Raw genomic sequence first — 24,781 nt, 5'->3', positions numbered from 1 at the left:
GCTTTTGGTGTTTTAGACATGAAGTCCTTGCCCATGCCTATGTCCTGAATGGTATTGCCTAGGTTTTCTTCTAGGGTTCTTATGGTTTTAGGTCTAACATGTAAGTCTTTAGTCTGTCTTGAATTAATTTTTGTATAAGGTGTAAGGAAGGGATCCAGTTTCAGCTTTCTACATATGGCTAGCCAGTTTTCCCAGCACCATTTATTAAATAGGAAATCCTTTCCCCATTGCTTGTTTTTGTCAGGTTTGTCAAAGATCAGATAGTTGTAGATATGCGGCATGATTTCTGAGGGCTCTGTTCTGTTCCATTGATCTGTATGTCTGTTTTGGTAGCAGTACCATGCTGTTTTGGTTACTGTAGCCTTGTAGTATAGTTTGAAGTCAGGTAGCGTGATGCCTCTGGCTTTGTTCTTTTGGCTTAGGATTGACTTGGCAATGCGGGCTCTTTCTTCATTTCATATGAACTTTAAAGTAGTTTTTTCCAATTCTGTGAAGAAAGTCATTGGTAGCTTGATGGGGATGGCATTGACTCTATAAATAGATTCAATGCCAAGTTATATTTCTTTGTTCTTGTTTTTCTCTTTCTTCCTTTTATTTTTCACTCACTTTTTTTTGGCTACTTTGAAAGTAACATTAAATTGTGGTTGATGTATGATTCCTTTTACTTTCTAAATTATGATATATTTGTTCTCTATTGCTGCTGTAAAAATTCCATAAATTTGGTGACTTAAAACAACACAAAACTTTAACTTACAGTCTGAAGGCCAGAATTTTGAAATGGGCTTTACTGCACTAAAATCAATGTGTCAGCAGTATCATGTTCCCTCTGAAAGCTCTAGACGAGAATATGTTTCCTTGCCTTCACTAGCTTCCAGAGGCTACCCAGGTTTCTTGACTGGGGGCCTCCTTCTATTTTCAAGGTCAACGATTGCATCACTCTGCCCCCTGCTTCCATCCTCATATGACCCTCTCTGACTCTCCACTCTCTCTCTTTTCCTCACACCAGGATAATCTCGCCCCCTCAAGATCCTTAATACAATCACATCTTCACAGTCATTTCTTCCATATGGGATAACATATTTTCAGGTTCTGGAAATTAGAGCATAAACATCTTTGCAGGGGATGTTACTTTTCCTGCCTACCACATATCCTTAGAATGTCTAAAGCTCTTCCTCCTGAAAAAGGCAAGAATATAACATTCTTTTAATCCAATCTCTCCCTTCAATTTTTCATGTGTTTTTAATCTGAAATTATGGTTCCATCTTGATTTTTCAAATCTAAAATTAGACGGTTTCTTTTAAAAACCATCAGGGCTTATGTAGCAATTTGCCTATTTATTTAGCAATTTATTTTCTCAGTTATAATTTACTTTCTAGACATCTCACTATTCTTTTTCTTTAAGTACATTCTTCAGCATCTCTTCCAATGAGGATCTATCTATGAATGGTAAACTTTGCTTGTTTTTTCTTTTGCTTTCATTTTTATTATTTTGCATGTATTCATAACTGAATAGTAACTGAGTTGTTATAAAGTCAACTTTATTGCCTCTTAACACACTGAAGATACCATTTCATTTTATTCCAGCATTCATAAATATTGATTAGAAGTCTCTGATTACAGTTTTTGCCTTTTTTTTCATGCATTTGCTTTCTGCTTACTTTTTTAACACTCTTTCCGTCTTTATAATTCTACAGTCCCACGAAGATGGGTCAAGGTACTGATTTTGTTTTTATTTATCTTCTTTGGTACTTGGTATATTTTCAACTTAAAGATCCATGAACACTTAAAAATTCTTACCATTATCTATTTAGTTAATCCCTTTGACATTCCATTCTCTTCTCCTAGAACTTCTTTAGGAATATGATAGTTCTTCTCATTCTGATGTCTGTAGTGCTCAGGCACCTTTGTGTATTTGCATCTCTTAACCACTCTATGTAGCCTGCTGGGAGAATCCCTCAGATCTATCATCCAATCCACTAATGCTCTCTTCAGATGGATCTAATCTGCTCTTCAATTTAGAAATTGAAATTTTAAGTATACGTACCATATTCCATATTTCTTCCTGAGAACATTTATTTTCATCAGTTTTCAAATCAACTGTTTCCCCCCAAAACATCTTATTCTCATATTTTGAAATTTTTTATTGTTTTTAATTAGGTGGACATGCTTGTTTTATAATCCCTGTTAGTACTTTTTAAAAAATATTATTCTTTAATATGCCTCTGGGTTCTTACAATGGAATATGTTATCATTGGTCATTTTGGAATCATATTATGAACTCAGTCAGTGGGATGTTAATTGTGGTTGCCTCATGGTGTAAGTTGAAAGAGAGTCCCTTCAGAGCAGTTCTGCATATGCTTTCACTAAGTGCTTCAATTTTGAAATCAGATTCATGGTAATGAATACCCAGAGGAAGCATTTTTGTCCTAACCTGGGGTGATGGATGAGGCAGAAAGTTTCTTTGTTCACAACCTGTGCTTGCCGGCAGAACTTTTACCAGTTCATACTTTTATTAAGGATCCAAGTATCTGCAAATTCTAGTTGTGTGTAATCATTTCAGTTCCACTTCCCCACTTTGCACAGACTCATTAAAACATAAAAACCTAGATTTTTTTTAGTTCAAAAAACTCCCTCAGGGAAGCTACCACATTACCTTAGATGCTTACTAAACTTGTTGCCAGAACTTGCTTTTTTCTTGGCTCATCTGTGCATGTGAAAGTGCGCTTATTGTATTTTTTGCTATGGTTTATAGATGTTCATAATGGGAACATTTTCTGATTATCTAGACAGCCAGATTCTCACATAATTAAAAGAACTGGACTTAATCTGTGACCTACCACATAGGAATGAAGTGCAGTAAAATGATACATTAGTTTATTGTTAGCATTAGGTCTAAATATATATAGAAACAAGCCATAGGCCTTTTTTATTATTACATTTTATATCATGCAGCTACTTTCATCAAATGCTTTAAAAGACTGCAGAGCTGCCTCAGTAAGATGTTCAGTTGATATTTAATAGTTTTTCAAAAATGTCTTTCAACAAGTGGGGATTATTTTACTTATAAATTATTGTAAAAAATAAGTGATTACTACAATATTGTTATTTTTCTTCCAAATGGTTGGAGATAGAAAAAAATATTTGTTGCTAGCCATGAGTATAAGATAGGGATGAAGTATTTTAATATCAACATTAATTATTAAAATTGTTCTCTGTTTCTCCTGGCAAATTCTGAAAGAGATGACTATGCAAAACAAATATAGACTCAATTATGAGAGTAATGTGGAAAAGGTAGAGCTAAAAGAGAGAAGATAAAACATAACCTTAAATAATATCTTTTCAATACAAGGCACAAAATGAACTTAATATAAACTTAATTCATTCAAATCACACCGAAAATTTAGGAATACATTTACCATTCTCTAGTTATAAATAACAAAAATAATCCAAGTATGATAGGTTATCACATGAATTGCTTCATGAAGTATCAGTGGAAGATGTATTATTCCTGTGGTTCTCTTAGCTGAGAACACTTCTCCAGTATTTCATTAGGACTTAAGCAAGGCAAAGACTCAGGCCTGCTTGCATGTTATCCCTTCTCTCTTTCCTTACTTAATTGACTCCACCCTCAAATACTTGGCTTTAGTTTGTTTTAGTGGCCATGTTTCCCCTACCTCTGTTTGCCTTTATAATGCATGCAGAGGAAACTTTGCTCTAAAGAGGGCCTGCTGCCCACTGCAAAGCTCACCTCATTATACTGGCAAGGGAGCAGGTTTTCCCTAAAACACAGTAGACATAATGTAATGTTACACTGTGCTGTCTATGGATTACTGTATATTTCCAGACAACAGAAATAGTATAACATGTTTTTACCAGTTTGTACAAATTTTAGTGTTTTTCTCAAATATGCTATTATTTTTGTATTCTAGTAAATCCAAAAACTAGTTAATCCAGGCTGGGTGCAGTGGCTCACGCCTGTAATTCCAGCACTTTGGGAGGCCAAGGCGTGTGAATCACCTGAGGTCGGGAGTTCGAGACCAGCCTGACCAACATGGAGAAACCCCGTCTCTACTAAAAAAAATACAAAAAATTAGCCAGGTGTGGTGGCGCATCCCTGTAATCCCAGCTACTGAAGAGGCTAAGGCAGGAGAATCACTTGAACCCGGGAGGCGGAGGTTGTGGTGAGCCAAGATCATGCCATTGCACTCCAGCCTGGGCAACAAGAGCAAAACTCCTTCTTAAATTAAAAAAAAAAAAGATGGCTGTTAGCACTTGGTACACTAATCTTCACTTCTTTTGTATATAGATGATATAATCCTATCAGGTTGCTTCCATACTCCTTAAAAGTCTACTGACCCAACAGAATGGATGTTGAAAAGTAGATGCATTTTTTGGTAAATTATTAAAAAGTAAATAGGAAAGAAAGCAAATAAATTTTGATGAAGTAAATAATTTGATTGTCAGTATTGGGAGTTTTAATATTTATAACTTTTATTGTAAATATATATATCTTTCTGAAAATATGTACCAAAATTAGAGGGAAAACTCTAGATAAATGAGGGAAGATACATCCAAATTTTATCTCATAAAACACAATCACTATAGCTGTCCTACCCTAAACTTTTCCCATGGTAAGCAGCATGCAACTACTTTTTCCAAGCAGTCACCATCCCCTTCAATATACAAGATACAAAACAGGAAACCTTGTAAGTCTGGGCAAGACAAGGCTGCTCTCAATCAGAACATTTATTCCCAGGGTTATAATGGAAGGTTTTTGCGAAGCCAAATGGTTCCTTCATAGTCCTGAGGTAAATCCTATCCTTCCCCAACTCTAGTCCCTAGCATCTTTCCACTGGGAAATCACCTTCTATTGCATCATATTTTCTGGTCAGTGTATTTCAGTGTATTCTAGTCATCAGCTTCCAATCATAGGATTATCCCCCCACATTGAAACCCATGTTTTCAGAGGATGGAAAAGAGATAATATAGTAAAATATGAATGGCTCTGAATCATCCAAACTCAGTAGATGAGATGCCTAGAGCTTTCCTCTTTGCTATCTTTCCTGACGCCTGATTCTTCAGTTCTTCCTTTGATTCTGAGAATATCGAATCAAAATAAGCCAACTATTTCTTCTGTTGCTCAACTTAGGCAAAGTTGATCTCTGTGGCTCAAAACAAATAATATCCTAATGATAAAGGAAAATAATTTCTGCTGGCAGCAAAACATATTCAGAGTCTCAATATAACTATAGATGAAGATGAATGGAAAGGTTTTCTAGCATTATTATTATAAATAAATGACAAAATATCATTTCTCTACATAGGAAACTATAGAAATCAAATATTTACGAGAACACCACGCCTGGTGGTAGAAGTTGTATACTGCATAATTCTATGGACACATTTATAATACACAACATAAATGGCTCCCTCTACTGTTGTGTAGTGTACGGCCTATACAACTGAATATTGTGGGATACATTAAGTGTCTCTAATATGCCATGTACTAAATAAGGGGAAGGACACAACAGAGATAAATAAAATAGGCTTCTACTTGAAAGGCACAAAAGTGGATAAAACATATCACCTCTGTAATGTGATAAGGGTCTCAGGAGCAGTGAGAAAGAAGTCTGGGGAGTTATATTAAATAATGAATAATTCTATTATTCAATTGCCTTTGCCAGCAAACAAATGGATAAAGAAACACCCAAAACAGATGATACTGAATAAAATGGCAATGCAAAAAATTAAAGAACCACATAAAATCAAATCTTCACCTTAGGGTCAAGAATCACTAAGTATAAAGTATATTCAGATGTAGGGGGAAAGGGATTTGGGGTGATTTTTCTAAATATATAATACATCATATCATGATGCATGAGCCTGCAACATGACTATTTGATTTACATAATGTGAAACATGGGACTTCATCTGTAACTAAACAACACGATAAAACTATGACAAATGCACTGCTTATTGTCAAGGGCATTTAGAGTCCACCACATAGCCAATTTCTGTTCACTTAGCAAACAAATGAAAAAAGCACATTACAAAAAAAAAAAAAAAGAAAAAAATCTAGTTATTTCATCCAGAAACGCTAGAAGTACCTCTCACTAAAATTGAAGAATAAATTGTCAGCAGCATTATAAACCAAAGATCAGACGATAATTCTTAATCTTCAGTTCTCCAATAATCAGCTTCTTTGCAGAAGACCAAAGTAATGTATTCCTAATTCAAAATATTCAAATATTTATTTTATGGGATGGGGATAGAGATTATTTGCTGACTAGACCTTTGATCATGTGGATTCAAATTCTCTCATTTTTGGCTCATGTAGACTGTGCACCTGAAGTCTGCATCACAGAGTTTCATTATGTGAGTTTATAGAAATGACACACATAATGTGTCCCATTGGCGACTGGGAAGGCCAATAAATTTTGCCTAAGTTCTGATTTATGTTGAAAAAAATGAAATGTAGCCTTTAATTTCCAAGAATGAAGATCCATCTGAGAATAAGTCTCACTGTAGAGTTTAATAGTGCCTGGGGATATACCTATAAATGATTCATTCAAAAATTATTCTGTAATTTGTAGTAAATCAAGTTATTTTTGCAATTTCTATGTTTTATTAAATTTTCTCTTACTTGCCAATGGCATTAGTTTGAAACTAACTTTCACATGTATTATACATAAACCAAAAGCATTTCTGCAAATAGGAAAGGCAAAGCTATCATTAATAAAATCGAATTTTAAAGAGTATTTTCAAAGGGCATAAAGATATATGCCTTCTCCATGATTTCAATAAGAAATGTGAAAATTGCACTAAGAAATCACGGAGTTGAGAGTTAAGAGAACATGTTTTGTGTTTTTGTTACTATGAACCCAGAAGCATAACTAGGTCAGCTTTAAACTATTTACTTTATTGTACTGCACAGGACAATTTGACAAATATATGACCTCAGATAGGTTTGGATTTGTAGAAGTATTATGCATTTTAGCTGAGACCAAACTTGATCCCTGAGCTAAAATTTCTTCCTATTAATGTATGCACATAACCCCCAACATTTACTAGTTATCTACGATGAGCATTTACTACAAACTGAGCCTGGTTCTGAGTTTACTCTGCCAAATATGGATAAGAACATGCAATCCAGGGAGATTAACATTTTTTCCTATGTTATTCTATTTTTCACAGCTTTCTTACAAAGCTAAATAGCTGATCATCTTTACCCTAACTAGAAAGGGATATTTTTTCCTTAACTACATGAAGCACTGATTTAATCTTTATTAACCAAATGGTACTAGGTCACTTAGGAATAAAATATTCTCTTTAGTGGGGTGATTTTTCACTATTATGGCACTGGAAACAAATATGGAGAAAGGGTGATCCTCCACAGAAGCCTTATCCCACAAGTGAGTAAAGGGAGAACAGTTTGCCAGTATTCGTCAGTATTTTATATATGTGTACCCTTTGACAGAGCAAGTACTTTTTAATCTACCCTAAATAAATACTATTACAGCACATGTTTACAACCATATATAAACATATTTATAGAACATTTTCTCTAACAGCAAAAAATTAGAAAGTTCTATAAACAGATAAGTAGTTGAATAAATCAGGATACTTTTATGCAATATATAGTATGTCAGCTCCCCCTCACAAATGATGCAGACCGATATAGGAATGCATCAGTTTCCCATTGCTGCTATAACAGATTACCATGAACTTAGTGGCTTAAAACAACACAAATTTGTTATCTTGTCAGAAGTCAAGTGCAGGTCTTAATGGGACAAAATAAAAGTGCCATAGAGCTGCATTCCTTCTAGAGGCACTAGGGTATAATCTATGTCCTGGCCTTTTCCAGCTTCTAGACATTGCTGGCATTCTTTGGCTTTTGACCTGTTTTTCTGTCTTCAAAACTGGGTTTATAGCATCTTCCAGTCCTCCTCTGACTTTGAACTTCTGCCTCCCTCTTCCTTATTTTAGGACTCTTGTGATTAGATTGAACCACTCAAATATGCCAGGATAATGTGCCCATCTCAAGATCCTTAATCACATTTGCAAAGTCCCCTTGCCATGTAAGATGGCATATTCACTGGTTCTGGAGATTAGAATGTGAATATTTGGGGAGGAGGGACATTATTCTGCCTCCCACAATAAATAACATAAAAATACTTGCCAGACATAATAGTAAAGTGAAAAAGCAAACAAATAGAGAAAACTGTGTATAGCATGAAACAATGTTCTTTACATACACACCAACTCTTAACATTGATTACCTTAGGGTTGGAGAGCGGGAGTAGAAGTTGGTAAAAGTTAATTTACTATGTAAACACTAAGGTGTTTCTTTTACTTTTACCATAAGAATATACTTATAATATGACAATATATTTAAAAGTTATATTTAAACTTTTGCCATGAGAATATGCATTACTTGGAAAATAAAACCATATTAGGCTACATTTCCAAGAAAAGTATACAAAAATAAGCAATTGTTTGAAACAGACTTTTAAGGGAAAATATGGATTATAAAACAGTATGTAAAATGACTTCAACAACATAGATAACATTCTGTTTCCTAAGTGGAGGGGTAAACAGGCAGTTGTTAATTATGTTATTCTTTATGCTCTTTGTATATATGAAATATATCACACTATGATTTCTTCTTTTCCTTTTAATAGAATTCTTGTGTTGCATAGCTAGGGAAAGCTAGCAACAAGGGAGGCAATAATGAAGAGTGGTCAGTTCAACATGCTAGTTTTAAGGTTTTTAACACTAAAAAAATTGGATGCAGAAAATTATAAAGCTTTTTTTAGAGTTTTAAAAGAAAAAATGGCATTGGAAATAAGGAATAAAATTAATGCCACAGTATATTTTGTTGGTGAGAAACAAAACTTGTATGTAGACTATGATACCAATAATGTAACTCCATGTATTTAATTACATGCGTACATAAGAAATACCACTGGTGAAATATACTTTAAAATGTTAACTATACTTTTTCCTATGTAGTGGGACTATAAGCTAATTTTTATCTTTATTCTTGTACTTATCAATTTTCTGTAATATATATTGCATTTGTAATAAGAGAAAATTATAAATCAGTAATCAAATTATGATTATCATCTTCTTTAGTCTCAGAAGCAATATTTCTCAAATCTATTACTGTTAAGAAGGAAGAAAGACTTGACCAATGCAAATGTTTAACCTACACTCACCTCAAACCTTATAACCATAGGTCCCCTCTCCATCCATGCAAATCTTTCCATCCCTTCTACCAACTTCAATTTACTACTCTTTTTTTTCTTTTTTTGTGTGAATTTATTATTATTATTATTATAGTTTAACTTTTAGGGTACATGTGCACAACGTGCAGGTTTGTTACATATGTATACATGTGCCATGTTGGTGTGCTGTTCCCATTAACTCATCATTTGGCATTAGGTATATCTCCTAATGCTATCCCTCCCACTCCCCCCACCCCACAACAGGCCCCAGTGTGTGATGTTCCCCTTCCTGTGTCCATGTGTTCTCATTGTTCAATTCCCACCAATGAGTGAGAACATGTGGTGTCTGGTTTTTTGTCCTTGCCATAGTTTGCTGAGAATGATGGTTTCCAGCTTCATCCATGTCCCTACAAAGGACATGAACTCATCATTTTTTATGGCTGCATAGTATTCCATGGTGTATATGTGCCACATTTACTTAATCCAGTCAATCACTGTTGGACATTTGGGTTGGTTCCAAGTCTTTGCTATTGTGAATAGTGCCGCAATAAACATACGTGTGCATGTGTCTTTATAGCAGCATGATTTAAAATCCTTTGGGTATATACCCAGTAATGGGAAGGCTGGGTCAAATGGTACTTCTAGTTCTAGATCCCTGAGGAATCGCAACACCGACTTCCACAATGGTTGAACTAGTTTACAGTCCCACCAACAATGTAAACGTGTTCCTATTTCTCCACATCCTCTCCAGCACCTGTTGTTTCCTGACTTTTTAATGATCGCCATTCTAACTGGTGTCAGATGGTATCTCATTGTGGTTTTGATTTGCATTTCTCTGATGGCCAGTGATGATGAGCATTTTTTCATGTGTCTGTTGGCTGCATAAATGTCTTCTTTTGACAAGTGTCTGTTAGTATCCTCTGCCCACTTTTCGATGGGGTTGTTTTTTTCTTTTTTCTTTTTTTTTTAATTATTATTATACTTTAAGTTTTAGGGTACATGTGCACAATGTGCAGCTTAGTTACATATGTATACATGTGTCATGCTGGTGCACTGCACCCATTAACTCGTCATTTAGCATTAGGTATATCTCCTAATGCTATCCCTACCCCGTCCCCCCACCCCACAACAGTCCCCAGAGTGTGATGTTCCCCTTCCTGTGTCCATGTGTTCTCATTGTTCAATTCCCACCTATGAGTGAGAATATGCGGTGTTTGGTTTTTGTCCTTGTGATAGTTTACTGAGAATGATGATTTCCAATTTCATCCATGTCCCTACAAAGGACATGAACTCATCATTTTTATGGCTGCGTAGTATTCCATGTGTATATGTGCCACATTTTCTTAATCCAGTCTATCATTGTTGGACATTTGGGTTCATTCCAAGTCTTTGCTATTGTGAATAGTGCCACAATAAACATACATGTGCATGTGTCTTTATAGCAGCATGATTTATAGTCCTTTGGGTATCTACCCAGTAATGGGATGGCTGGGTCAAATGGTATTTCTAGTTCTAGATCCCTGAGGAATCGCCACACTGACTTCCACAATGGTTGAACTAGTTTACAGTCCCACCAACAGTGTAAAAGTGTTCCTATTTCTCCACATCCTCTCCAGCACCTGTTGTTTCCTGACTCTTTAATGATTGCCATTCTAACTGGTGTGAGATGGTATCTCATTGTGGTTTTGATTTGCATTTCTCTGATGGCCAGTGATGATGAGCATTTTTTCATGTGTCTTTTGGCTGCATAAATGTCTTCTTTTGAGAAGTGTCTGTTCATATACTTTGTCCACTTTTTGATGGGGTTGTTTGTTTTTTTCTGGTAAATCTGTTGGAGTTCATTGTAGATTCTGGATATTAGCCCTTTGTCAGATGAGTAGGTTGCAAAAATTTTCTCCCATTTTGTAGGTTGCCTGTTTACTCTGATGGTAGTTTCTTTTGCTGTGCAGAAGCTCTTTAGTTTAATTAGATCCCATTTGTCAATTTTGGCTTTTGTTGCCATTGCTTTTGGTGTTTTAGACATGAAGTCCTTGCCCATGCCTGTGTCCTGAATGATATTGCCTAGGTTTTCTTCTAGGGTTTTTATGGTTTTAGGTCTAACATGTAAGTCTTTAATCCATCTTGAATTAATTTTTGTATGAGGTGTAAGGAAGGGATCCAGTTTCAGCTTTCTACATATGGCTAGCCAGTTTTCCCAGCACCATTTATTAAATAGGGAATCCTTTCCCCATTGCTTGTTTTTGTCAGGTTTGTCAAAGATCAGATAGTTGTAGATATGCAGCATGATTTCTGAGGGCTCTGTTCTGTTCCATTGGTCTATATCTCTGTTTTGGTACCAGTACCATGCTGTTTTGGTTACTGTAGCCTTGTAGTATAGTTTGAAGTCAGGTAGCATGATGCCTCCAGCTTTGTTCTTTTTGCTTAGGATTGACTTGGCAATGCGGGCTCTTTTTTGGTTCCATATGAACTAGAAAGTAGTTTTTTCCAATTCTGTGAAGAGAGTCATTGGTAGCTTGATGGGGATGGCACTGAATCTATAAATTACCTTGGGCCGTATGGCCATTTTCACAATATTGATTCTTCCTACCCATGAGCATGGAATGTTCTTCCATTTGTTTGTATTCTCTTTTATTTCATTGAGCAGTGGTTTGTAGTTCTCCTTGAAGAGGTCCTTCACACCCCTTGTAAGTTGGATTCCTAGGTATTTTATTCTCTTTCAAGCAATTATGAATGGGAGTTCACTCATGATTTGGCTCTCTGTTTGTCTGTTATTGGTGTATAAGAATGCTTGTGATTTTTGCACATCGATTTTGTATCCTGAGAATTTGCTGAAGTTGCTTATCAGCTTAAGAAGATTTTGGGCTGAGACGATGGGGTTTTCTAGATATACAATCATGTCATCTGCAAACAGGGACAATTTGACTTCCTCTTTTCCTAATTGAATACCCTTTATTTCCTTCTCCTGCCTGATTGCCCTGGCCAGAACTTCCAACACTATGTTGAATAGGAGTGGTGAGAGAGGGCATCCCTGTCTTGTGCCAGTGTTCAAAGGGAATGCTTCCAGTGTTTGTCCATTCAGTATGATATTGGCTGTGGGTTTGTCATAGATAGCTCTTATTATTTTGATATACGCCCCATCAATACCTAATTTATTGAGAGTTTTTAGCATGAAGGTTGTTGAATTTTGTCAAAGGCCTTTTCTGCATCTATTGAGATAATCATGTGGTTTTTGTCTTTGGTTCTGTTTATATGCTGGATTACTTTTATTGATTTTCGTATGTTGAACAAGCCTTGCATCCCAGGGATGAAGCCCACTTGATCATGGTGGATAAGCTTTTTGATGTGCTGCTGCATTCAGTTTGCCAGTATTTTATTGAGGATTTTTGCACTGATGTTCATCAGGGTTATTGGTCTAAAATTCTCTTTTTTTGTTGTGTCTCTGCCAGGATTTGGTATCAGGATGATGCTGGTCTCATAAAATGAGTTAGGGAGGATTCCCACTTTTTCTATTGATTGGAATAGTTTCAGAAGGAATGGTACCAGCTCCTCCTTGTACCTCTGGTAGAATTCGGCTGTTAATCCATCTGGTCTTGGATTTTTTTGGTTGGTAAGCTATTAATTGTTGCCTCAATTTCAGAGCCTGTTATTGGTCTATTCAGAGATTCAACTTCTTCCTGGTTTAGTCTTGGGAGAGTGTACGCGTCGAGGAATTTATCCATTTCTAGATTTTCTAGTTTATTTGCGTAGAGGTGTTTACCCAATACAGGAGCACCCAGATTCATAAAGCACGTCCTTAGTGACCTACAAAGAGACTTAGACTCCCACACAATAATAATGGGAGACGTTAACACCCCACTGTCAACATTAGACAGATCAATGAGACAGGTAGTTAACAAGGATATCCAGGAATTGAACTCAGCTCTATACCAAGCAGACCTAATAGACATCTACAGAACTCTCTACCCCAAGTCAACAGAATATACATTCTTTTCAGCACCACACCACACCTATTCCAAAATTGACCACAAATTGGAAGTAAAGCACTCCTCAGCAAATATAAAAGAACAGAAATTATAACAAACTGTCTCTAAGACCACAGTGCAATCAAACTATAACTCAGGATTAAGAAACTCACTCAAAAAACCGCTCAACTAAATGGAAACTGAACAACCTGCTCCTGAATTACTACTGGGTACATAACGAAATGAAGGCAGAAATAAAGATGTTCTTTGCAACCAACGAGAACAAAGACACAACATACCAGAATCTCTGGGACACATTGAAAGCAGTGTGTAGGGGAAATTTATAGCACTAAATGCCCACAAGAGAAAGCAGGAAAGATCTAAAATTGACACCCTAACATCACAATTAAAAGAACTACAGAAGCAAGAGCAAACACATTCAAAAGCTAGCAGAAGGCAAGAAATAACTAAGATCAGAGCAGAACTGAAGGAGATAGAGACACAAAAAACCCTTCAAAAAATCAGTGAATCCAGGAGCTGGGTTTTTGAAAAGACCAACAAAATTGATAGACCGCTCGCAAGACTAATGAAGAAGAAAAGAGAGAAGAATCAAATAGACGCAATAGGAAATGACAAAGGGGATATCACCAGCGATCCCACAGAAATACAAACTACTAATTTACTACTCTTAACCAACTTTATTATGGTAAAACTTACATAAAATACACACAAGTTAAATGAGAAGATTGGTGAATTTTGACAAATGTATAAACCCACATGTATCCAAGCAATATATGCAATATTTCCACCACTACAGAAAGTTCCTTCTGCCTTTTTGCAGTCAGTTTTCCCACCTAAAGGTGGGAACATTTGTCACACCACAGATGAATTCTCCCTATTTTCAAACTCTATATAAGTGGAATCATCTTCTGATCAGTTTCTAATTTGGCTTTTTCACTCAGTATATATATATATATATATATATATTTTTTTTTTTTTTTTTTTGAGGTGGAGTCTCACTCTGTTGCCCAGGCTGGATTGCAGTGGTGCAATCTCCACTCACTGCAGCCTCCGCCTCCCAGGTTCAAGCAATTCTCCTGCCTCAGCCTCCCGAGTAGCTGGGATTACAGGCATGAGCCACCACGCCTGCCTAACTTTTGTATTTTTGGTAGAGACAGGGTTTTACCATGTTGACAAGGCTGATATTGAACTCCTGACCTCAAGTGATCTGCCTGCCTGCCTAGGCTCCCAAATTGCTGGGATTACAGGCGTGAGCCACCACACCCGGCCGCAGTATAATGATATTCATATTCATCCATCCATGTGGTTGCATTTATTAGCAGTTTGATGAAGAGTATTCAATTGTATGAACACACAATACATCCATTCACCTGTAGATGAAAATTTATTTATAAGTTTTGGCAATTATGAAAAATTATGAAAAAAATTATGAAAGCTTCTATAAATTTTCAAGTGCAATTTTTTATGTGAATAACATTTTTATTTTTCTTAAGTAAATATCTAAGAAGCGGATGTGGGCTAAATGGTAAGCAAATGTTTAACTTTATAAGAAACTACTCATTTTCCAGTGTGGTTGAACCATTTTATAATCCCACCAACAACTGAGGAGTGTTCCATATCCTCACCATCATTGAGTATTTTCAATTTTTATAACTGAAGCCTTTCAAGTGGGTGTGAATTTAATTTGCATTTTCCTGAGTATTAATGATGTTGAGTATCTCTTTATATGCTTATTGGAGATTCATATTTCTTCTTATTATTTTTAAAAGGTTAACATATTTTTTTGTATTTGTATATGTGTATATACACACACACGTAAACATTCTGGATACAAGTTCTTTTAGTATATGCATGACAACTATTTTCTCAAATTCACAAAAGATGTGAACATCTTTTGAATGGGAAATGGTTTTCATTTTTAAAAATTCCAGATGATTGTCAATATTTCTTGATTAGTACTTTTTTGTATCCTATCTAAGAAATCATTGCCCTCCTCTTGTTCATGAAGATGTTCTTCATTTTTTTACTACAATAGAGTTTTAGCTTTCATGTTTAATTCTGTGATCCTTTTTGAATTAATTTTACATATGTTAAGTAGGACTGATACTCATTTTTTTCGCAAAGGTGTCCAGATATTCCATTTGTACCATTTGATGTATTCTAATACCATCTGCTGAATAGATTATTTTTATAACTGAATTATGTTGGTAGCTTTATTAAAAATCAGTTGACCCTATATATCTGGGTTTATTTCTAGACCGTTTATTTTGCTTCATTGATTTGCATGACTTTCTGCCAAAACCATACTATCTTGATTTCCAAACCTTTATAGTAAGTTTTGAAATCATATCGTGTAAGTCCATCCAATTTGTTCATATACACATATATATATATATAAACATTTTCATTCCTGTGACAGAATGGGAAGATTTTGGGGTTTTTTTGTTTGTTTGTTTGTTTGAGACAGAGTCTTGCTCAGTCGCCCAGGCCGGCGTGCAGTAGCGCAATCTTGGCTCACTGCAACTTCTGCCTCCCAGATTCAAGCAATTCTCGTGGCTCAGCCTCCCAGGTAGCTGGGACTACAGGCATGCACCACCATGCCCAGCTAATTTTTGTAATTTTAGTAGAGATGAGATTCTGTCATGTTGGCCAGGCGGGTCTTGAATCCCTGGCCTCAGGCAATCTGCCCACCTCAGCCGCCCAAAGTGCTGGGATTACAGGTGTGAGCCACCACACCTGGCCTCAATTTGTTCTTATTTTTCAAAACTGTTTTGATTCTTTTAGGTCCTCCGCCTTTACAAATTAGTACTGGAGTCAGCTTGTCAATTTCTACAAAACATGCCTGAAAAGCTTGTTTCATTGGGAGTATATTGAATCTATAAATCAATTTGGAGAAAACTGACATTTAATAATATTTAGTATTCCAATGAATTAATCTTTATTTAGATATTTAATTTCTCATAACAGTGCTGTATAGTTCTCATTTTAGAGGTTGTACACATATTTTACTAAAATTCTTCTTAAGTATTTTATGGTTTTGGAAGTCATTATAAGTTTTTTTCCAATTGTTCACTTCCAGTATATATAAACATAATTGGTTTTTGAAAACTGATTTTACATGATGTGGCCTTGAAAATCCAGTTATAAATTCTAGCAAATTTTTGTTAGATTTCTTAAGATATTCTTTTTACCATTTCATATCATCTGTGAATAAGAGACATTTTTCTTTTTATTCCAAATATGTATGCTTTTCCTTTTTTTTTTTCTGCTTTACTGCACTGGTTATGATCTTTAGTACGATATCGGATAGAAGTGGTAAGAGGGGACATCCTTACCTTGCTTTCAGTTGTAAGGAGAAAATGTTCAGTTTTCTCCTTTTGCTGTGATATTAGTTGTAGATATATTTTTCGATAGATACCCTTTCAGAGATTAAGATAGTACCTCAAGAACTCAATAAGTATTTTTGATTAATAGGATTTCTTTATTTTACTTTCTTTCAATACATTAGAAATGTTGTTTCACTGTCTTTTGAACTTATGGTTTTTCGGATGTGAAGTCAGTCATTTATTTGAACATTGTTCCTCCTGTTCAATGTTCCCTCTGCTCCCCCCAACGCTCACCCCACTGGCTGATGGAAATTTTTCTGTCTTTCTTTGGTTTTCAGCAATTTTCCTATGATGTGCCTAGGTCCATATTTGTTGCCTTTCATCAAATTTGCAGAAATTTTTGCCATTATGTCTTCAAATAATTTTTCTTACCCATTCTTACTCTCTCCTTCGGAGACTCCAATTACAACTACATTAATCTGCTAAATCCAACATCTAGGCTATCTTGAGGTCAGTTTCCATTGACTAATTCTTCCCTGACCATGGGTCACATTTTCATGTTTCTTTGCTTGACTAATTTTTATTATACTCTGGACATTGTGGATGATATATTTTTAGAGATTTGCTATTCTGTTATCTTCCTCTGAAGAGTGCTTACAGCTGTTTTAAGAGGCAGTTCAATTACTGGCTCATAATCCTGCACTTGGATAAATTTGATTTTATTCTTTGGTAGGGGAGATCTATCAAAAATCCAAGATGATACCCAAGCCTCTGTAAATTGGTGGTATTCAACCTCCAAGCTCTGTCCCCCTAAGGCTAAAAATGTCGATAAGGTGTCACAAGATTGTTCCACTCTTGTGCTTTGAATTTGCTTATTCCTCTTATCTTTTTAAATTCTGAACTCCATAGCAGCAATCCTATGGTAAATTTGGGGCAGTTTCCTCTATGTGTTTATCTTCAGACCAGCCCTTGCCAAGTTCTCACATACAGTCAGCACACGTACTTCATGGCACCTCTCCATGCCTAAGACTTTTATCTCTGGTGTCCTCAGCAGGATCACTGTGCTCTACCTAGATTCTAGCTTGCTACGCTAGTTAAGAATTTTTTCCCAAGGAAAAAGCTGGGTTGACTGCGATGTTTGCATAATAAATTTCCCTTCTTTCAGGAATTGCAGTCTTATGCTGTTCATTCTCCAATGACTAAAAGCAGTGACTTCTTATTTTCCAATGTTATGATTGCTTGTTGCAGAAACTCAGTATCAGTTTTACCTACTTAGCCGAAAGTAGAAGTCCAATTGTGTTCCTGCATAGAGATTTTTCAACCTTATGAATTATTTGCCTTTAGTATTAATTACAAGAAACTACAATGATTTCAATGATTTCATTTCAGAAAATCATGTGTAATTTACACTACTGTGATGTGAAACGCTAACGCTTTTGATGACTAAAATTAAATTGCTAGTTCACAATGAATTATTTTTACCAGCTTTAAGCAAGACAAATTATGTATAATTATTAAATATACTAATCATATAGAGCATATTGTTGCTCATTATTTCACTTACATTTATTTACATATTATACTTAATGCTATATTAAAAATATTTGTTACTAGTACATTCACAATGTAGCTTATAATTAATCAGTCAGAGACCTAATTGAAATTGTTTCTCACATGGAGCCAGAAAGTTTTTCAATTGCTGAATTTAACATATTAGGTTACTTTATATGGTGATGACTGAAAAACATACAGTCTACGTTCATAATTTGGAACTTACAACAAAATTCACCATAGTTTTAGCTTATCATTATCAATGACTATGCCTTTGAGGTCAAAAATTTAGGGTAATTTTTTAGAATTAACTAACCAAATTTTTTGTCAATATGCCATCCAATATTTAGCTGTTTACAAATCAGTTATTATGAATCGAGGGAGATGACTAACATCATTATGCCAAAATCACTTTTGAAACACGAAATCTGAAATAAAAACATTATCTATTAAGGGATTAATGGGATCAACATGCAGTGATTGAATTAGGAATGCCATTTAATTGGCATTGGAAAATTTACCTTGTTATAAGTATAGCTGCATCCACTGAAGTCATGTCTTCCCCCCAGTTTGTTGACATCTCTAAATGTATATCATTCTTTTTGCCAAATTCTTCATGTTGCCACTTACAAAAACTCTCTAGCATTTTTTCTCCATGATGCCCAATATATAGTTCTTGCTGCAAAAGAACAGAGCTCATCACAAGGCATATTATTCTTAGGTATATACAAAACAACAACAACAACAACAACAATAACAAAGGCACTCTTGAATTACTAAAGCAAACTGCTGACCATAACATTAATTAGAACCTGGAAGACATGCAGGTTTAATTTACCATGAGCTTAAAAGCTTAAAACTTGGTGAAGGTGTAATAATTACAAAATTTGTTTAATGGTATACTGAAAAAGCAAAGAGGTTCAACTAAGAATACGGAACTTTTATACTTAAATAACTTGTTTATACAACTTAAGAACAACATTTTCTATGTAGAACACCATTTTCTAAAGTGCCAGTTAAGCAGCATATCAAAATGATGTCACAGAATAGTTCCCATTTAAAATAAATAAAAAGTGTTAAAAGTAGACATCTAAATAATGGAATAAAACTGTCACTTAAAATGACTTCTTAAAATTATACTTTGGAAAGTTAAGATTTGTTTTCAGGATTCTTGGAAACTAACAACATCTTATTTTTTAAATAAGATCGGGGCATTAACCAAAACTAAAGTCCAGTTTTATGTATACTTTAAGTGATTCAATGGATATTTCTGGATTTTTAAGCACATCCTTAACATTCCCTTTACTTAAAAGCTTCTGAACAAAATTTCTCCCCCATTTAATTTAATAAAAAACTCAAGACTTTCTTACTGGAGTTTCATGGAGCAGAATAAGCTTTATCACACGAAGATTGACCTGCACACCCAGACTCTTGTGTTGGAAAAGGTTAAAAACCTAAAAACAAATAAAAATAAAAATCCTAAAATTAAACTGAAAATCATCTTAATTTTTCTCAAGGCCCATACATAGAGACGTCTCAATTTAGTTGAAAAATCTTCTTTTTTTAAAAAAAAAAAAAGCTTGTAAAGCAAAGTAATTTTTTATTTGTTACATTGAATTTAAAAGAAAACTTAGTATTGATTTAATTTGTATTAGAAAATATATAACTGACACACCAAACCCATGCTTTCAGAGATATTTCTACTTAGAAAAGACTGGTTGTTAGGCAGTGTTAATCTACCACATAACGCATTTTAGAGGAGTGCTCAGGAAGTAATGGAATATGGACAGAAATATCTAAAGTGTAAAAAAAAAAACTCTGTTCCCCAGGAAAACAGCCAAATGATAGCAAAGACAGTAAAAAATGGGACTATATTTACCCTTACATCAGCCATTCTTAAATGGTAATTGACTTATAAATGGACATTTGCCTTGAACATTTATTTCTGTTTATTCTCATCTAAGAATCACTCTTCACTACAACCTTCTGATTCTTCCTTGAATGAGGTTTGCCCAACAGAGTACACAATTAAGTCAAAGGATTAATCTGGTAATAAGCATCCCTAACGTGATAGATACTAGGATTTCTACAATCAGAAATCATCAACTCCAGTAGGCCACCTGTGATTTAGTTGGTTAAAATTTTAGCTCATCAACTAGAATCATATCTGACATCCAATTTTACATACGTATATAATAGGTCAGTGGATTACCAACATTCATTTTTATATCACATCATAATTAACCTATGGTCCTTTTGTGGGGCCACATATATAAACATATATTAAAATATTTATGATAATTTCACCAAATGTATACCTCTATCAAAATATCTTATGTACCCCATAAACATATACATCTACTATGTACCAACAAAATAAATACATGCATACATACATACAGACATAAATACATACATAAAATGGGGCTAGAAACATTTTTTTAAAAAAGGAAAAGAACAGTACCAAAAAGAGAAAAGAGTAACATAGAAAGAGCTTTGCCACATCAAAATTAACAAGGGTGTTTTCTTTTTTACAAGATGTGAATTTTTATTTTGATATTGTTTTGAGATGGATCAATTTTGTATACCTAAGTATTTTTTTTTACTGATGACAATAAGAGAAAGGAATAGTAATGAGTTAATTTTAAAGAATTTCATTATAAATACTCACACATGTCTTCCTTAGAGTTTTCTTGAAAAAATTCCAAGCGCACTTTAAAGTTTGCCTACCATATTTAAGATGGTTAGAATGAATCTCCTGGCTGCATCTGCTCCATGATAGGAAACCATTGCTGGGTCTGCAACCACTACAGTCTCTATGTTGTATTCTTGAGGTAATTTGTATGAGTATCGTTTCCCTCTTCCACTTTCTGCTATTTTTCTAGACCTAGGTCTTCCTTTATCTGCAACAGAGAATTGAATTTTTCAATGCACCTTCATATTGGCAAAATGAATAATATTAAACATATTTAATAATGAGCAAACCCAAATAAGTTCCCGACACACATAAAATCTTAAAGGGCATTTGGCTTTGAAGTATGACTTTAGAATGAGACAGACTGAACTTCTCCCACTTATTAGTTCTGCCATTTTAGCAAACTAACATCACTCAGTCAGCCTGAGTTTCCTTATCTGCAAAGTAGATAATGATAACACCTACCTTTCAGAGTTGTTGATGGCTTATAATAAGATCACATTAGTTAGATTTCTAGCAAACAGCTCCAATATAAACAAAATAACTCAATAAATAAAAGATACTGCAATTTTCTTTTTGACATCAATGGCAAAATAAAGGTCTAGTTAGTTGAAAGAAGTGCCTGAAGTGACTGCCCCCACACATCCTAATTTCAGGCAGGTGCTCCTGATTACTAAATTACTATGCATGAATTACAAAGGATTCAGCTTCACTTTCCATCAGGATCTTACAGAAGCTATAACTGCTTGGGAATATAGATTCCTCAAATGAAGCCAAATCAGAGCAGAAACAAAAATCATGTATAGGTTTGCCTACATAAAAAGTAAGAACTTCCGTTTATTAAAACATGTCCAAATGTTTTATTGTTCTATTAAATGTTTAATGTTCTATTAAAACATTTCCACTATCATAGTGGAAATCATGCCACCAAGTGACAGAAGATAGTTGCAATACTTTTCCAGAATAAAGAAACAAAGAGCTATTCTAAATCAATGACAGTCTAATTGAAAAATGGGCAGAACTTGAACAACCATTTCTCACAATAGGATATCTAAATGCCTAATAGCATGGGAAAATGTTTAACCTCACTGGTCTTCAGGGAAATACAAATTAAAACCAAAGTACATTAAATAAATTAAAATCCCTGGAATAAGTTAAAATTAAAGACACTATATCAAGTGCTGACAAGACTGTAGGGACAAACAGAAGTATCATATGCATACATGCTGAGAGATTAAACTGGGATAAACACTTTGTAAACCTAGTTTGCAGGGTCTACTAAAGTTGAATATTTGCATACCTATTAATCAATGATCTAAAACATACAGCCATCAGAAATGCATACAAATCGCATGTACAAACTATTCAGAGTGGCACTATTTTTAAAGTTCAAATAATCATCAATAGTATATGGATAAAGAAATGTTAGAATAGTCATATAATGGAATACTATATAGCAATGAAAAGGAACCAGCTGCTATAACATGTGAAACTATGGAAGAATCTCACAAATAATGAGGTTCATCCACATAATACTGACGAAAAGAGGCCAAGTACAAAAGATTAGGTAGTGTGATTCCATTTAAAGACACATCAAAGCCTGGGAAGAAATGCTCTTAAAAACCAACTCAGTGAATATCTTAGGGTAGGAGAAATTAGAGCCTGGGCATGGGCACAAGGGAGATATCTGTGGTGTTGATATTTTCTTCTCCTTCGTTTTTTTTTTCCCTTCAAGTTCTGGGATACATGTGCAGAACATGCAGGTTTGTTACATAGGTGTACATGTGCTGTGCCACTTCACTGGCTGCATAAATGTCTTCTTTTGAGAAGTGTCTGTTCATATCTTTTGGCCACTTTTTGATGTTTTTTTTTCTTGTAAATTTGTTTAAGTTCCTTATAGATTCTGGATATTAGCCCTTTGTCAGATGGATAAATTGCAAAACTTTTCTCCCATTCCATAGGCTGCCTGTTCACTCTGACGATAGTTTCTTTTGCTATGCAGAAGCTCTTCAGTTTAATTAGATCCCATTTGTCAATTTTGGCTTTTGTTGCAATTGCTTTTGGTGTTTTAGTCATGAAGTCTTTGCCCATGCCTATGTCCTGAATGGTGCTGCCTAAGTTTTCTTCTAGGGTTTTTATGGTTTGGGGCTTTACATTTAAGTCTTTAATCTATCTTGAGTGAATTTTTGTATAGTGTGTAAGGAAGGGGTCCAGTTTCTGTTTTCTGCATATGGCTAGTTTTCCCAGCACCATTTATTAAATAGGGAATACTTTCACCACTGCTTGTTTTTGTCAGGTTTGTCGAAGATCAGATGGTTGTAGGTGTGTGGTGTTATTTTTGAGGTCTCTGTTCTGTTCCATTGGTCTATATATCTGTTTTGGTACCAGTACCATGCTATTTTGGTTACTATAGCCTTGTGGTAGTTTGAAGTCAGGTAGCATGATGCCCCCAGCTTTTTTCTTTTTGCTTAGGATTGTCTTGGCTATACGAGCTATTTTTGGTTCCATATGAAATTTACAGTAGTTTTTTCTAATTCTGTGAAGAAAGTCAATGGAAGCTTGATAGGAATAGCATTGAATCTATAAATTACTTTGGGCAGTATGGCCATTTTCACAATATCGATTCTTCCTATCCATGAGCATGATTTTTTTTTTCTCATTTGTTTGTGTCCTCTCTTATTTCCTTGAGCAGTAGTTTGCAATTCTCCTTGAAGAGGTCCTTCATGTCCCTTGCAAGTTGAATTCCTAGGTATTCTCTATAGTCTGATCTCAGTGGTAGCTATTGGTTATGTTCACACTGGGAAATTTCAGCAGTTGAACATACTGTTTCTGCAATTTCCTGTATGCACATGGTGCTTCAATAATAAATTTACGATTATAACAGCTTTATTGAGGTGTAACTTACATGTCACATTATGCAGCCATTCATGTGTACAATTCAATCAAGTTTAAGAATTTTCTACAGTTGAAGAATAATCTCCATGGTGTATTGTTAAATCAGCTACCACCTGCCCCTCTCCTTGTCATTTATCATATTCTGTTGATGTCTCTAAGCTGCTATCATCTTTCCACAACTTGCACTGTTGACTGACACCTTTTATATTTCTTTACTATTTAATATAAATTCAGTGAAGTCTCTTCAAGAGTGGAGTGAAACATGTATATTCAATTAGTCATGATTCCCTGTATGTCTCTAACTCTGTTTTGAATTCAGGATATGTGTTCTCACAGTTCTAATCTATCTTTACGGTTTCTGATAAATTCCTTGAGTCTTATACCAGGTACCTGGGTTTTAGCTTGCCTATTCTATTCTATTATTCTCTTCTATTCTATCCTATTCTACTAACCACATATCCTACCTTGCTTTGACCTCTAACATATTTTCATTTTTACAGAATTAATTTATCTTCTCTTGGATTCTTTTTTTTTTTTTTTGAGATGGAGTCTCACTCTGCCGCCCAGCCTGGAGTGCAGTGTCGCGATCTCCGCTCACTTCAACCTCTGCCTCTGGGTTCACGTGATTCTCCTGCCTCTGCCTCTCAAGTGGCTGGGATTACAGGCATGCACCAAAATGCCCAGCTAATTTTTGTAGTTTTTGTAGAGACAGGGTTTTGCCATGTTGGTCAGTCTGGTCTCGAACTCCTGACCTCAGATGATCTGGCTGCCTTGGCCTCCCAAAGTGCTAGGATAACAGGTGTGAGCCACTGCTCCCAGCCTTATCTCTTGGATTCTTGACCTACTGTTTCCTTTGTACTATGACTTCTATGCCCACCTGTCAGCTATGTGATCTAATAAGAACCGGATCCCACCACTATTGCTGGAAACTAATCTTATGTAGACTATCCCCATAAGTTACTGTTTCTCATTTTTTCTAGCAATGATGGAGATTTTAAAAATATGTAATAAATCCAGTTTTACTCCAATATCATGTATAATCAGTTAACAAAGTTAACTGAAGTGTTATAACAATTAATGCAAATATTCCTTATTTATATCATA

The 24,781-nt window shown here is 35.0% G+C and overlaps 1 protein-coding gene across 2 annotated transcripts in view; it reads right to left on the bottom strand.

The window, feature by feature from the left end:
• The window catches only part of ADAMTS19 (ADAM metallopeptidase with thrombospondin type 1 motif 19), a 278,745-nt gene that overhangs the window by 190,855 nt on the left and 63,109 nt on the right, over nucleotides 1-24,781 (bottom strand). For both annotated transcript variants that reach the window (XM_063706747.1, XM_031010623.3), the window contains exons 4-6: nucleotides 20,818-20,990; nucleotides 19,458-19,541; nucleotides 18,609-18,766 (exon numbers count right to left, since the gene is read on the bottom strand). In XM_063706747.1, coding sequence (XP_063562817.1) covers nucleotides 18,609-18,766; nucleotides 19,458-19,541; nucleotides 20,818-20,990 — 415 coding nt within the window. The remainder of the gene's footprint in view (nucleotides 1-18,608; nucleotides 18,767-19,457; nucleotides 19,542-20,817; nucleotides 20,991-24,781) is intronic.

This window comes from Gorilla gorilla, chromosome 4, assembly GCF_029281585.2.
Source record: "Gorilla gorilla gorilla isolate KB3781 chromosome 4, NHGRI_mGorGor1-v2.1_pri, whole genome shotgun sequence".
NCBI lineage: Eukaryota > Metazoa > Chordata > Mammalia > Primates > Hominidae > Gorilla > Gorilla gorilla.
This window is presented reverse-complemented; position numbering and strand designations above follow the sequence as displayed.